The 14133-nt window shown below is 41.1% G+C and overlaps 1 protein-coding gene across 3 annotated transcripts in view; it reads right to left on the minus strand.

Annotated features, from left to right (window-relative positions):
• The window catches only part of PIEZO2 (piezo type mechanosensitive ion channel component 2), a 381856-nt gene that overhangs the window by 47296 nt on the left and 320427 nt on the right, over positions 1 to 14133 (minus strand). For 2 of the 3 annotated variants that reach the window (XM_068147620.1, XM_068147619.1), the window contains 4 exons: positions 12169 to 12290; positions 11222 to 11293; positions 6219 to 6322; positions 1416 to 1527 (listed from right to left, as the gene is read on the minus strand). In XM_068147620.1, coding sequence (XP_068003721.1) covers positions 1416 to 1527; positions 6219 to 6322; positions 11222 to 11293; positions 12169 to 12290 — 410 coding nt within the window. Of the gene's footprint in view, positions 1 to 1415; positions 1528 to 4534; positions 4634 to 6218; positions 6323 to 11221; positions 11294 to 12168; positions 12291 to 14133 lie in introns of all 3 variants that reach the window. The other variant, XM_068147621.1, reaches the window with a different exon arrangement.

Below are 14133 nucleotides of genomic sequence, written 5' to 3' on the forward strand. Positions count from 1 at the left end.
ACCCAAATGAATTCAATGGGACCTTCAGGTTGAAATGAAGTGGTAGAGGTGGTTTGAAACCACCACGTGCTTTTATTGAGGCCTGTGGCAGAAGAGTGACATAGAGTCTCAGGCAGGACTAATGACTATCCTTCCATCTCATATCCAACAACAGCAGCTACAACTTCAGTGACAGCAGTCAAATGATGAATCTCCCTCTTTTTGGCAGGTGAATATGGCAAAGGGAGGAAAAGTCCAGCTGATTCAGCCTGAATGGGCCCTTCCTCATCTATACTCACCAGAACAGCTCCTGTATTTCTGTTTTCTTGTTTAAAAACGGCATCTACAGTGCCAGTGAGACCCTATTAACATTGGCTTGTTTTCCTTTTGCTACCTGCTGAATTCACTGTGAACTTAACTTTGGATTACTCATTGAGTACAGCATGGAAAGTGAAAAACATTTCTTGATATTCATTCCCATGTATCTACTCAAGCTTCTTTAGGGAACAATATAAGAAATGTGGCAAAAAGAAATAATATGTGGCTGTTTAATGGAATTATCCTGACAGCTTCAGTTGAACTACAGCTCTTCAGGAACCTCCTTATGAAATATCTCCTCAATATAAAACACAAGACTGTCCTGGGCACAGCTTTCCCTGGGAATACAGATGGATCATCAAAATGAGAGACTTTGAGCAACTTTAGCCAAACCTGGGAGAAAGATAAACTTTTTTAGGGGGTGGGGGAGTGGAAGGGTAATGTCCCTGCCTGATCCTAGTCCAGTTTCTGGCACACTCCCATATCCTGGAGAAATGCTGTTAACTACCAGGAATAACTTTACAAAGTTATGCCTTTACAGTGTTATGTCTTTCTCTTGCAACTACTTGACTTGCACAAATTGTTTTCACATGTTTGATGTTTTCTACAATGTGTTGAGTCTTCCTGTTTGGCAGAAGTTCTGGGCAAGTGTCTTGCAGCTCCATGGAAAACATACATATTGCATCCTCTCCATGTTTGTGTAGAATCATAGAATGGTCTGGGCTGGAAGGGACCTCCAAAGATCATTTAGTCCAAACCCCTCTACAGTCAGCAGGGACATCCTCAACTAGATCAGGCTGCCCAGAGCCCTGTCAATCCTCACTTTGAATATCTCCAGGGATGTGGCCCCAACCACCTCCCTGGGCAACTGGTTCCTGCGTTCCAGTACCCTCCTGGTAAAGACCTTGCTCCTAACATCCAATCTAAATCTGCTCTTCTCTAGTTTGAAGCCATTTCCCCTTGTCCTATCACTACAGGCCTTTGTAAACATACAGGGCATAAAGAGACAGCAAGCCATTTTTCCAGTTCCTAGCCAGAACTTGTCTTCTAAAGCTCAGCTGCCTTTCACTACCACAGCTCTAGCCATTATCTTTCTTCAAACACAAATGTCTACCTACCATCCCCAGATCCTTTTCGCCTTCGCTTCTCCTCTTTGCCAAAGCTCTTCTTCTCTTTGCGCCTCTGCCGGAGAGCTGTTTTAGGGTCAGTAATCCAGGCCTGATAAACAAACTGGAAGGAACAAACCCATTTATTTCAAGGTTCATCATGCTTTGAGAGCAAGCCACAGAATAAGCCACAAGCAGGACTATACAGTTGGAGTGAACACATTCAGATCTGCAGGGGTAAGGAAATATTTTTGAATCCCAAATCAAACACCTCTCTTGCAGATCTGCTGAGTTTTCATGTGGTATTTTTGCAAGCATAAAACCAAATACCAAATGTGAAAACACTTGTGGGTGAACCAAGTTGCATTGGAACCCGCAAAAATTCATGCTCTGAACTTGGGGAACTAACACCCTCTTGTGCATACAGGCTACTTCACCTGAATCTCTCCATTTAATCCAATGTTTCTACTTTATCATTTTACAGGCAAAATGCAGAGTGATGGAAACTTCAAGAGAAAGTGCTGGCATCAACTAAGTAAAGCATCCAAAGATGTGGTGATGTCTCAGTACAAGTATTTCTGCTTGTACATTTTTCATACTTCAGGGACTATTTTTGTCCCCCTCTGAGTATCCCAGTTGACAGGAATTTATCAAATTTCATCCTGATTTCGACAATGTCTCCTTTTGTTGTTTCTGATAAGTCCCTTAGGAATCCTTCTGCTACTGTTTTTCCAGTTGGGAAATGAAGACGGTAATACTTACCGACGTATCAAGGGGATTTTATGGGGCCATAAATCCTGCTCACAGCACTCACTCAGATCAACAGTCTGTTGACCTGTATGACTACCTGAAGCACGGAAATTGGCTCAAAATATTTACAAATTTTAGAGCAGTGAAAAGAAAAAGACAAGAAAAAACTACAAAAAACCCCTCAGGCTGTGAAGAAAGATTACCAAAACAAGAAGTAACACTCTTCCCCCCACCACACACACACTATACCATATAAAATGTGATTCTATCTTCTCCACAGCTCTTCAGGATAGAAGGTGAATTTTGTTCCTCTTAGGGGGACCATCTTTAATTTGCACTGCATTGTTTTCTATTTCTACACAATGATAGCTGGGAACAGAGACAGGGAAGGAAGGCCACGGCTGCAGGCAGGAGAGTGAAGATAAAGCACAGTAACAAACCAGCTCCTCTTAATCACAAGGCAAACATGCAAGCAACGACAGGAACACACATGGATCTCAGTGAAGCTGGAATTGCTCCTCATAGGAGGGAATGGTCACACTTCTGCTTGGTTTATTTCTATTTTTAAAATGCATATGCACAAATTGCTTTGGAACATTAACTCCATTTTTTTTTACAGCTGTCAAACTGACTTTAAATTAATTTAAAGGGCAAAAAAAAATTGCTTTGTTCATACCAAGAAAGGAGAGGAAATTATTTTGGGGGCTTTGATATCTGTCCTCTTGCAAATCTCTCAAGGCCTGTACATTTATTTTCATATGTGACTTGTTCAAAACAAGCACTAGATGAGAAAATGTGTCTGACCAGAGGTACTGGTTCCTCTTTGCTCTGCAATCGGTGTCTTCTAATGAAGGTGATATGAGGGAATGTTGAAGTGATACTGAACTAATATTGTATTACTTAGTGAATCATAGGTTGGTTTTGGTGGAAGAGATCTTTAAAGGACATCTAGTCCATCTCCTTTGCACTCAGGAGGGACATCTGCAACTAGATGGGGTTGCTCAGAGCCCCATCCAGCATGACCTTGAATGGCTGCAGGGCATCTGCTCTGGGAAACATGAACCAGTGTTTCACCACCCCTGGCATAAAAAATTTCTTCCTTATATCCAGCCTAAATCAGAACTGTTCAATATCTGTTATTGAACAGTTAGCTGAGAAACTGTATGCTAGCCACAGTCAGGGTGTGAGTGAAAAAATTAGAGCTAAAGGGTAGACTTGGAAGAAGGTAGAAGATTAGAATGAAGAGAGGGAATTTCATTAATAAATTTATGTAGTGGGTTTCATAAGAGCAGACTGGGTACATACACATGATAGTTATTACTTTAAGTATTTACCCATGGACAAACTTTAAATGTTGCATCTTTTAGGTACTGCAGCTGGTATGGTATGCTCAATCTAATACTCACTCCTTACACATATCATGTCATATATGGAGTATAAAATGATACAACAGTAGGAAATGCTAAATGTATTCAAGGAGGCCAAGACAGAAGAGGCCACACCTCAAATGTTGTGTTCAATTCTGGAAGTCTCACTATAGGAAGGATATTGAGGTGCTGGAGAAGAGGTCCAGAGAAGGGCAATGAGGCTTGTGAAGAGCCTGGAGCACACAGCCTATGAGGAGCATCTGAGGGAGCTGAGGGAGGAAAAGGAGACTGAAGTGAGACCTCATTGCTCTCTACAACTACCTGAAGGGAGGCTGGAGCAAGAATGGGTTCAGCCTCTTCTTCTTGAAGGAAATCAACAGGACTAGAGGAAATGATTACAAGCTGTGCCAGGGGAGGGTTAGGCTGGATATTAGAAAATAACTCTTCACTGAAAGGGTTCTCATTGGAACGGTCTGCCCAGGACTGTGGTGGAGTCACCATCCCTGGGGGTGTTCATGTGGATGCCTAGGAACATTGTTTAGTGTTGACCCTTCAGTGCTGGGTCAAGGGTTGGACTGGATGATCTTTGAGGTCTCTTCCAACCAGATATACTCTGTGAACAAATATCTTTATATTGATGAAGGCCAGAACAGCGGAGAACTGCAAGGAGGTTTGGAGCAGAATGTGTGTTGTACAAACCATTTCCAGCTTTCTGAGATCAGCTACCATGGTGCCTATAAGATACATGCAACTTGACATGACCATCTTGTACAGCAATATCGCAAGGAAATGAGAATTTGGGTCTGCATTTTCTCTCCAGGGGAGCACTTAAAAACACTTTTCCTGTGGCTTGACACTCCAAAAGTATCAAATATTTTTACTTGGAGTGTTGCTACTCATTTACTAGGAATGATGCTTTGGCTGTCATTTTTTTTCATTAATCCTCCAATCAAGAGGAAAAATGCAGATGAGGACAGGAGCTATGGGATGGGTCACTCACAAGACATCAAGTACCTTTCCTGCTTTGATTAAATACTGAAGAATAGTTTTGGGTAGTTTAATGACAGACTTTGGCAAGGCTAAAATGGCTGAAGCAAATTTCCCAATAGCTCTCTATAAAGAAGGACAAAGCAAGAGCAGTTAGTAGAAAACAAGAAAATATTATCAACAAGTACCTACAGAATGATTTCATCTGGATTGTATTAAGAATGAATTTAGATTCATAGACTCCAATACGAACAAAGATCATTTGTGAGGTTCACAATAAAATATCAGTTAGCAGATTCTCAACTGCCTGCGTTCTCTAACAAATAAAAATCTCCAATAAAACCCTTGAAGTGACTACTGCCCACAACTTACACTAAGAGAAAAATCAACAATGAAACCCAATTCTTTAGCAGGCTCTAGCACAAACAACTTTACATTGCCAGCATTTTTATGAAGATGTGCAAGGGGATGGGAAGTGAATAAGGCTTGAAGATTAAAGGTTGAACAAGCTTTTCACAAACAAAAACCTGTTTTCTGTTCTATACAACTCCTCTCCTACATAAAGCCATACAACATCTCAACTTCCAGAAAGTTGAAAGGAACCAGAAAGAAAAATGACCTAGAAATCCATGAGTTATTTTTAGGGTCCTATGTGAGTTAAAACACAAAATACAGCAAAAAATCAGTCTAGATAGTAGAAGATAAAACTTACTTAGCACATTATTTTTCATCTAGATTCAGTTTTGCCTTTCTCAATGTCAGGAAATCAATCTCTCCGTGTCATTACCACACAGGCACTCTAACAGATGTAATCGGTTGGCAATGTGATGTAAAGATATAAACTACAGGCACATGGTATCAGTGCAATGAATAAAACATTTCTTCTTGTAATTCAGTAATGTCATCTGGGAAGCTCTAAAAGCTGTTGGCATAAGGCAGAGAAGAGCACGGAGGCTGTTTCTTGCTCTTGCTTGGGCTGGGCTTTCAGTAATGAGCTAGTTCTACAGTGCTGTGAGCCTGCACCTTGATCTGAGTATTCAACTGCAAACATCTACTCCTTTGCTTAAGCTTTTAAAGTTACAGACTGGAAAACATTCTATGATATTTCCTTCACAACCAAAACCTTAATCTAAGGAAGATTAAAGCAACATATAAGCATTTCACTAACTTCTTCACCCCAGTTCTTCATTGAAGCCAGCAGATTCAATACCTGGTGCTATCTAACATCAACCAGTCCCTATCTAGGTGCCCAGCTAGGAAGCCTGAGCTGTCTTTTTAACATTGTAATATCCTCTTCCTTAATATTATTTATTGAGTATGTATTCTTTTCCAAGAGAAGCCACTTATTTCTTCATGAAATGATAAGATCTACTCCAAACCAGAAAACCACTGAAGCATTTAGAAAGCAGAGCCAGAGGCAAGTCAGCTTCTCCATTTGTCTTTATCGCAATTCAGAAAAAGTAAAGCTCAGATTCCTAACTTCTGGGTTTGTATCTTTGTTTTCCTCAAGCATGAGTGAACGAAGCTCCTGTAGGAATTTGGCTTTGCTTAAAATGGAACAGTGCATTTGAAATTGGCAAGAAATTGCATTTCTGATACTTTTCAGGTCTACATTAATGCACTGGTTGCTTTAACACGTGTCTGTGTTAGGAGAAGACTACCTGCTTTGTTTGTCTCAGATGTCAACAGAAAGCAAATCATCAAAAAGTACCTGAAATGCAGATTTTTTCCGAGGCTCTTCCTCTTCTTTTTTCTCCTCTTCTTCTTCCTCTTCACTATCCGTCTCAAACAAATAATAATTTCCACTTCTGACCACTAAGTGAAACAAAATATTTTCTTATTTTTTGGGAAAAGTTCAATGCTCAACTTCCTCAAGATTGCCTATGAACAGCCAGTCAGTCATTTCAAAACTCACAATCAGGAGTGGTGGGAACAGAGAAGTAGCAAGAGATGAAAAGTTCTTAGTCAATTTATTTGATGTTAGTCTGCAATACTTTGGGCACGAATGAGAACAACACAAGAACTAAGGAAAACAGCACCAGGAGAAGAAAATGTAAAGAAAAAGCTTGAAGTATATCAAGTCACTAGGTGCTTACAAAAAAAAATGGCAATTAAGTCTACATTAACTGGGAACTGGTGGTGATTTGAGGGAGTGAAAAAACAGCCCAGCAGACAAGTAAATGAATTTACACAGACAGTGCCAATGGACAAAAAGTACAGAACTTCTCTTGAAAATGCTGAGGCATCCTTTAAAGTATGGAATGGGATGGTATAAGTGCTTTCTTCAAACATTTAAGCTTTGATGAGACAATGGAAAACCTTGGCTTGTTTAAAACAAATCACTTGGCTTCTACCAAAATGATCACAAATGAGTTTCAGATTTTTTTTTGCCCATGGATTCAGAAAGGTTCTGAAGCCTTGATACAGTCAAGATGCACAGTGAATAAGCTAGGCCTTATATCCTTGAACAGAAGCAATGTGGTGGTTGCTTTTTTGGTTTTTGGTTTGTTTTTTTGTTTCTCAGGTGACAACAGGCCTACATGAATGAAGAAGGGCAACAAAAGAAATGAAAACTAAGGTCACGAGCAAGAGAAAAATCAAAATCACAGCATTACATCCAGCAGTGAAAACAGGGAAACAATTTCCACATTTAAGCTGAAATATTTAAAGGAACAGTTACTGAGATGAAAAGTCACACCATCTGGGTACAGGGAGCAACACATATCTCTACAGAAAATTGTATTTAACCCTCATTATAGGTTGCTGGAAAAGTAACAATAGCTCTGATTCAGTTGTGCCTTGATTCCTACACAGGATGACCCCACATAACTACCACAGAAACCTGAGGGCAAGAAGACTGTGAAATTTGGTCTACTGGATCATAATCCTTTTAACTAAAAATTTCCCTCCTATGCCAAGTTATGATTTTTAACATCAATGAACACCCTGCAAAGAGACAGAGTCCACTTCAGCATCTTTAATTGATGAATGGAGGTCAAGGTCAAGCATCCTGGCTTATACTGGAAATCATCTGGCCAGCAGGACTAGGGAAATGATCATCCCCCTGTACTCTGATGAGGCCACATCTCAAATCCTGGATTCAGTTTTGGGCTCCTCATTACTGAGGTGCTGAATCATATCCAAGGAAGGTCAGTGAAGCTGGTGAAGGGTCTGGAGAACAGGTCTTATGAGGAAAAGCTGTGGGTACTAGGTTTGTTTGGTCTGTGACTATCTGAAAGCAGGCTGGAGTGAGGTGTGATTGTGGGGGGTCTCTTCTCACAAGTCACAAGTGATGGGACTCATGGCCTCATGTTGAAGCAGGGGAGGTTTAAGTTGGTTATTAGGAAAAATTCATCCCTGAGAGGGTTGTCAAGCCCTGCAACAAGCAGCCCAGGACAGTAGCACAGTCACCCTCTCTAGAGGGGTTTAAAAGACACATAGATGCGGTGCTACTTAGGAACTTGTTATAATGGTAGAGTTGGCAGTACTAGGTCAGTGGCTGACCTTGATAATCTTAAAGTTCTCTTCCAACCAAAAAGATTTTATGATTTTATGAAAAGAAAATTTGGAAATGTCTTGGACAAAGCAAATTCAATTATTCTACTATTCTGAATTATATGGTACAGGGCCTTCTACGAATATCCATTTAAATGCATTAAAGAAATGAATGTATTTTAAGATACAGTATTCTGCAATTCCCCTTCACAAAAAGCTATCTTGCAGTCAGGAACAGAAGCTGTCCACGAAGAAGATCAACAGGATAGGGTCTGACATCTAGGGGAAGCCTCTGCTGTGGTGCAGTTCCTCACAGGCTCAGAGTAGCACCTGGTCAGATTTTGAGCCCCTGCACAAATCTACAGTGATCTCCCTCTAGAATTTTAGGTTCAAATGTGTCTGAGGGAACACTGTAACACAGCAGTTCTGTCTCTTTTACAGCTAAAGCTTGAATAGCAATAATGCGCAGCAAAATGGAGTAAGAATCCCTGCGGGGGTTACTAGAGAGACAAAATATTAGTGCTAAGATCATTCCTGGACAGCCTCAAGTTTGGGCACCCCTCTCCAGCTGCAAAATGGCATGTTCTCCTACTGAGAAAAAGAACTTTCAGGTTTTCCTTGTGGGGTGAGGGTGCAGGAGGCAGGGGTGGGAGTCATGCAGGAGAAGTCAGCATAATCTCGGTATCTGCCTGCACTCCCAGGGGGAAAAAGCTCCCCAGGACAGCTGTGAGCACTACCTTTTGCACTACATCATATCCAACTCTGTGGCCCAGGAGAAGCTGAGGACATCTGGCCCTAACTCCTGCCAACCTTTGGGGGCTTCCTAGGTGATCCACAAGCACAGGAGGAACCATATCTCCCTGAAAGGGAGAGTGTGAGTGCCTGTCCATGAGGAAATCCTCACTGATGTTTCCCATCTGTTCTACTTAGACTCAAATACAATGATTGTGTTTTAATTTCTATGGTACACAAAATCAGGTATCTCTCTCTGCATAACAAAATGATTACAATTGGTGCAAAAGTAACAATAAAAATCTGAATTAAACATCAGGATTGGCATAAAACTTCAAGCTTGAGCAACTTCAGTATAAATATTTATACAGCCACAGACACAAACCCACTTATGAAGATGAGCAGTAGAATGCTGCAGTGACAGCCCAGTGTTCCAAAATGGATAGATGGGGATTATCAGCCTATTCCTAGTTTGCATCCTCAGGAACACCTACTGCCCAGGGTCATGTTTCAGGCAGCCTCTGTTGGCAGGATCAGGGTCTGTGATGTTTCCCACAAGGTTTTGCATTATTGCAGCAAATAATTTCAAGAATTCTTACTGTTTAAATAACAAAAAGCAAGTTGCCACACAGCAGATTAAATAATGAGGGTGAAATAAATAAAAGCCAGAGTCAGTGTCTCTCTTTGAGCAGTTATTACAAAACCAGTGGTGAATAAACAAGAGACCCTATCCCATTCCTTCAAAATCCCAATAGCTTGAAGTTCAACAGCAGAAACTTGCAAATTATAGTTTTGATTTGTTTTAATGAAACTACAGGGCAAGAAGTTTATTTTTGCTAAGACTTTTGAAAAGGGATAGGTCTCTCTAAAGTGGCAGTGTGCCCTTTAGAAAAACAAAACAAAGGCACAGTTTATTTGTGACTTGATAGAAATAAGCATATGACATCCTGTTAAGTGGGCAAATATATACATGCTGGAGTTATAAATGGTCAATTAAACTCTATGAAGATGTGTAAAAGTATTATTATCATAGAATTGTCAGGGTTGGAAGGGACCTCAAGGATCATCTAGTTCCAACCCCCCCATTCCATGGGCAGGGACAGCTCACGCTAGATCAGGTTGTTCAGAGCCACATCCAGCCTGGCCTTGAAAACCTCCAGGGTTGGGACTTCCACCACCTCCCTGGGCAACCTGTTCCAGTGTCTCACCACCCTCACGGTGAAGAACTTCTTCCTAATATCCAGTCTGAACCAACCCACTTCTAGTTTTGCTCCATTCCCCCTATTACTTAGAGTAATTAATAAACTAAATGACCAGGCACAATACAGACATCCATATTAACTCTGATCATTGCTTTACACTTGTGTATTGTTTAAAATCTTCAGTGGTTATTGTATAGTTCATATGTGATTTCCTTCAACAAAGTTCCAATAGAAGTATATCACAGATATCCAATTTGAGTATGCAGTCTACACAGTTTGCTAGGTTTATCCAATCCATAATGTAGGGAAGAAATGCATTGCATGCCTGGATTGGGGTACAGACATTAAAATATCATAATGCAACAATGCTAGGAGTGATCCAGGTTGGTAATTTCTTGTGCACGAGGCTGAACATATTTTTGCTCTCTGACAACACAGAGGAAAACAACAAAACAACTAGCATCGGCATTGTACTGAAGTGGACTCAGAAATACTCAGCTGAGCATTCCACAGTCTAATCCCGGGAACAGTTTTGTTGCTTTACTGTGGTACTCAGACTGCTGCAGCTGACAGCAGAATGACTGAGAAACCATAAAGAAAAAAAGATGGATGATGTGTGTCTATGAAAAAGAAATTAGGACCAATCTTAAAATGCATTGGCAAATCTTCACCTTCGACTAGGGGGAATGGAATGAAGCTGGGGGTGGGGAGATTCAGGCTAGATGCAAGGAGGAGGTTCTTCACCATGAGAGTGGTGAAACCCTGGAATGGGTTGTCCAGGGAGGTGGTCGAGGCCCCGTCCCTGGGGGTGTTTAAGCCCAGGCTGGACGAGGCTCTGGCCAGCCTGATCTAGTGTGGGGTGTCCCTGCCCATGGCAGGGGGGTTGGAACTAGATGATCCTTGTGGTCCCTTCCAACCCTGAATGATACTATGATACTATGATATTATGATACTATGATATTGTGTGTACAGTAGAGGGGGAGTTGAGGCTTTTGAGGCCAAACCAGACTTTTTGACACATCTTCATCTGATCTGACATTTTCCTAGAATGCCTAGAGTATCATGAGCTTTCTATGCTTCCAACACAATGAAGATCAAAGCATAGTTCAACTCACTCTTTGAAGATTTGGAAGTAGAAATCATTTGCTGAAAAAACCCCAAGTCTTCTATCAAGTCACAATCATAAAATCAGGCATAAAACAAACAGGTCATGGGAATGCCTTCATTCTGGTCAAGGATATAAGGGTTAAATCCACATATTGGTAAGAGGATTGAGAAAACCTACTGGAAGCATGATCAACCCAAGGCCGCCACCACAGCTTTTTTTTGCCTTTGGCTTTCTCTTTGTCTGCTTCTCCTAAAATAAAATATGTTCAAATATTAATTTTACAAATTAGAGAATTTACAATTTATTTATTTTTTTATTTTTTTTTAACAAATGAAAAACATGTTTCTTACACTGATTAACCATTCCAAAAATTTTCTCTCCAAAAGAGCTACAATTTCATGAGCACATCAGATGTCAGACCTACTGAACACATTCAATATTAAAAGCACGGCCACTAAGCAGAAGCGCTCTGGTTTATGCAGCAGTTAAAATGGCATTTTACTCTACACCAGCTAGAAAGCTCAGGATTGTGTTTTAAAATACACAGACCCAGCTGACTGAAATTTCAGGCAGCAGACATTTTCCCTCTTCTGAACTCCCCTCACATTTCAGGCTTGAAAAAAAATTTAATCCAGTAAGCCCTGGTCTCGAGTAAGTGCTGGTCTTGAGTTAAGTGCTAGAAATGGGACACTAGATCAGTATCATTTTATCTGTTCCCATGTTTTAAACAATATTTAAAAGTATACAAACATTTCAAGCGGCTGAAAATGCCTCACAACATTCGGAAAACGTTGCTGGAAAAATGTGGATTCTACCTGTTTGTAACATTGTGGTTTATAGATAATGACTTTGGTCAAAACAAACCTCTGCTGCTATCCAGCTTTTTGCCAACAGCCTGAAGTTAACCAAAAGTAACCTCCAAGGAAACCATTTTTTCTAAACTCTCCTTCAGTAAAAAAAATCCTTCTGTTTTTTTGGCTGAATCAAGCTCCAAACTGATATTCAACTAACAACCTTGTGACACGCTGCCAGTTTTGAAGAACAATTTCTGGCTTATCCCACTATTAGCCCTATTAGGTCCTCAGTGCTCAGCTGTTAACTATGGTATAACAATCTAACGGTACCTTCATCATCTTCTTCAGAGGCATTCCGAATCTCTGGCCCCTCTGAGGAGTCCTGGGTCATGCTTAGCATCCTCTCTTTACCCTTTTTGTATTTTTGCTGCCTGGCTTTGATGCGATCCATTCTAGCAAGAGGAAGAAGCTTATTAGTTTCACCTTTTCACCCTTTTTGATCCACCCTTAAAAACAACAGCTAGACACATCCATATGGACATACAGACACTCCAACACTCCTAGAGGAAATATCCATTCCACATTATCATGAATCCTGCCCTTAAACATAAGAAGCTAAATGGCTCTGCAGGGGCTGGCTGGAGAAGGGTCAAGCCTAGATGGTGACTTAGCAGTCAGGGACAGGTGGATTGTCTGGTTTTACCTACTCCATCCTCAACTGCCTTATCACCATTTTAAAATGATAGAATTGCTGTCAGGAGCTACCACACAGCTAATGAAGCTCTGAGCTAACAGGACTTCTACCTAACACAGTGGTTTTCCTGAAACCTGCTTCTCTGAACCAGGGATGTCTCTATTCCTGTGCCATTTGTGCTACATCTCCACCACCTAGGCTCCCGGCTGTCCCATGTATCTGGAAATAAAGAAGACTTAAACTTGTTCAGTTATTGTCCACATGTAGGAAAGCCTTCAGTCCTGTAAAGTTGGCATAATCTGGTCTTTAAAGACTTCTATTTTCACAGTTTAAGAAATGGTAATAATCAAATCAAAGTCAACAGGAATAAAGTCTTTTGATGCAACAGGTTTAGAAGCAAACAACTCACTAATTCCAGTGATTAAAATGCACTAAAATCCTTTTATCATCTCTCCATTTCCCAGTAGAGAAGGAAAAAAAACCCTCTTTCTCCTCAGCTAGTTGCCATTGTTCAGTAGGTGGTGAGATTTTCTTCCCTATCATTCATCTGCTACTGATGTCAGCTATGTCACTGTGTCACTGTCACTATGTCAGTCAAGACCACTTTATGAGTCAAAACTTTTGGCTGTACTGACAGTTGTCTTCATCCTGACCAGTCTAAACTGTATGAAGAACTGATGCACATTAGTGAATGAAATAAAATAAGCACCCCCTCTATGAAGGCAGATGTCCTGCAAATATAAACTAGTAATCTTCAGAGCAATATGGATTAGTTCCAGCATTTGTCCTGGTTTGAGGTAGAAAAGAACCAATTCTGTTCAGTGCTGTGACATCTCAGCCCAGCCTCTCCTCAGTGAGGGCACTTTCTGAAGTTCCAGGTTTGCACAGCCAGTGGCTGCTTCTAGCAGAGAGAACTCTGATGATGAGAGTTACTGCCAAGGGCTGGACTGCAGAAAGGCTCTGCAGACTTGCTCCTGTGCAGACAAAGGGCACTGCCACATCTTGCACCTCACCTTGGGGTGCAGGAAGTCAGAGGTGGCAGGAGGGAGCAGACAGGACAGATGATCCTAAACGGACCAACAAGGGATTCCATTCCATGGATGTCATCTTCAGGATTAATCTGAGGGATCATCAGGGTGAAGCCTCTTCTTCAATGGCTAGCACCAGGGGAGGACTCTGTCCTCCCTTTCATCCCAATTCATGAGTTCCTGAATCCAGTTCCAGAATCCAGCTCCTGAATCTGGTTTCCACCTACTGCTGAGTCCATTCTGGAACTTCCCCAGTGCCTGCTCACAGCATCAGTGGTGACAATGATGACACCATTGCCATTAGGGAGCTGGGTTCAAGACTGGTTTGTGCCTATTTGTATCTATTTGATTTTATTGTTTCCATTAAAGCTGTTTTAGGTTCTTTCCCAACCTATTGGTCTCTCTCCCTTATTCCATTTCTTTTCCCTTTGGGAAGGGAGTGAGGTTCATAGAGAACATTTGTCACTCATCTAGTGGCCAGCCCAGCCCTAACCCATGACAGCAGTACTGCCAGCAGTGTCATCTCCTTGATCTTAAACTTAGCAGAATTAACAGGAAAGAAGGATTCCCTGG

Source organism: Melanerpes formicivorus, unplaced genomic scaffold (assembly GCF_026170545.1).
Source record: "Melanerpes formicivorus ecotype bairdi unplaced genomic scaffold, bMelFor1.0.p_v2 SCAF_15, whole genome shotgun sequence".
Classification (NCBI taxonomy): Eukaryota; Metazoa; Chordata; class Aves; order Piciformes; family Picidae; genus Melanerpes; species Melanerpes formicivorus.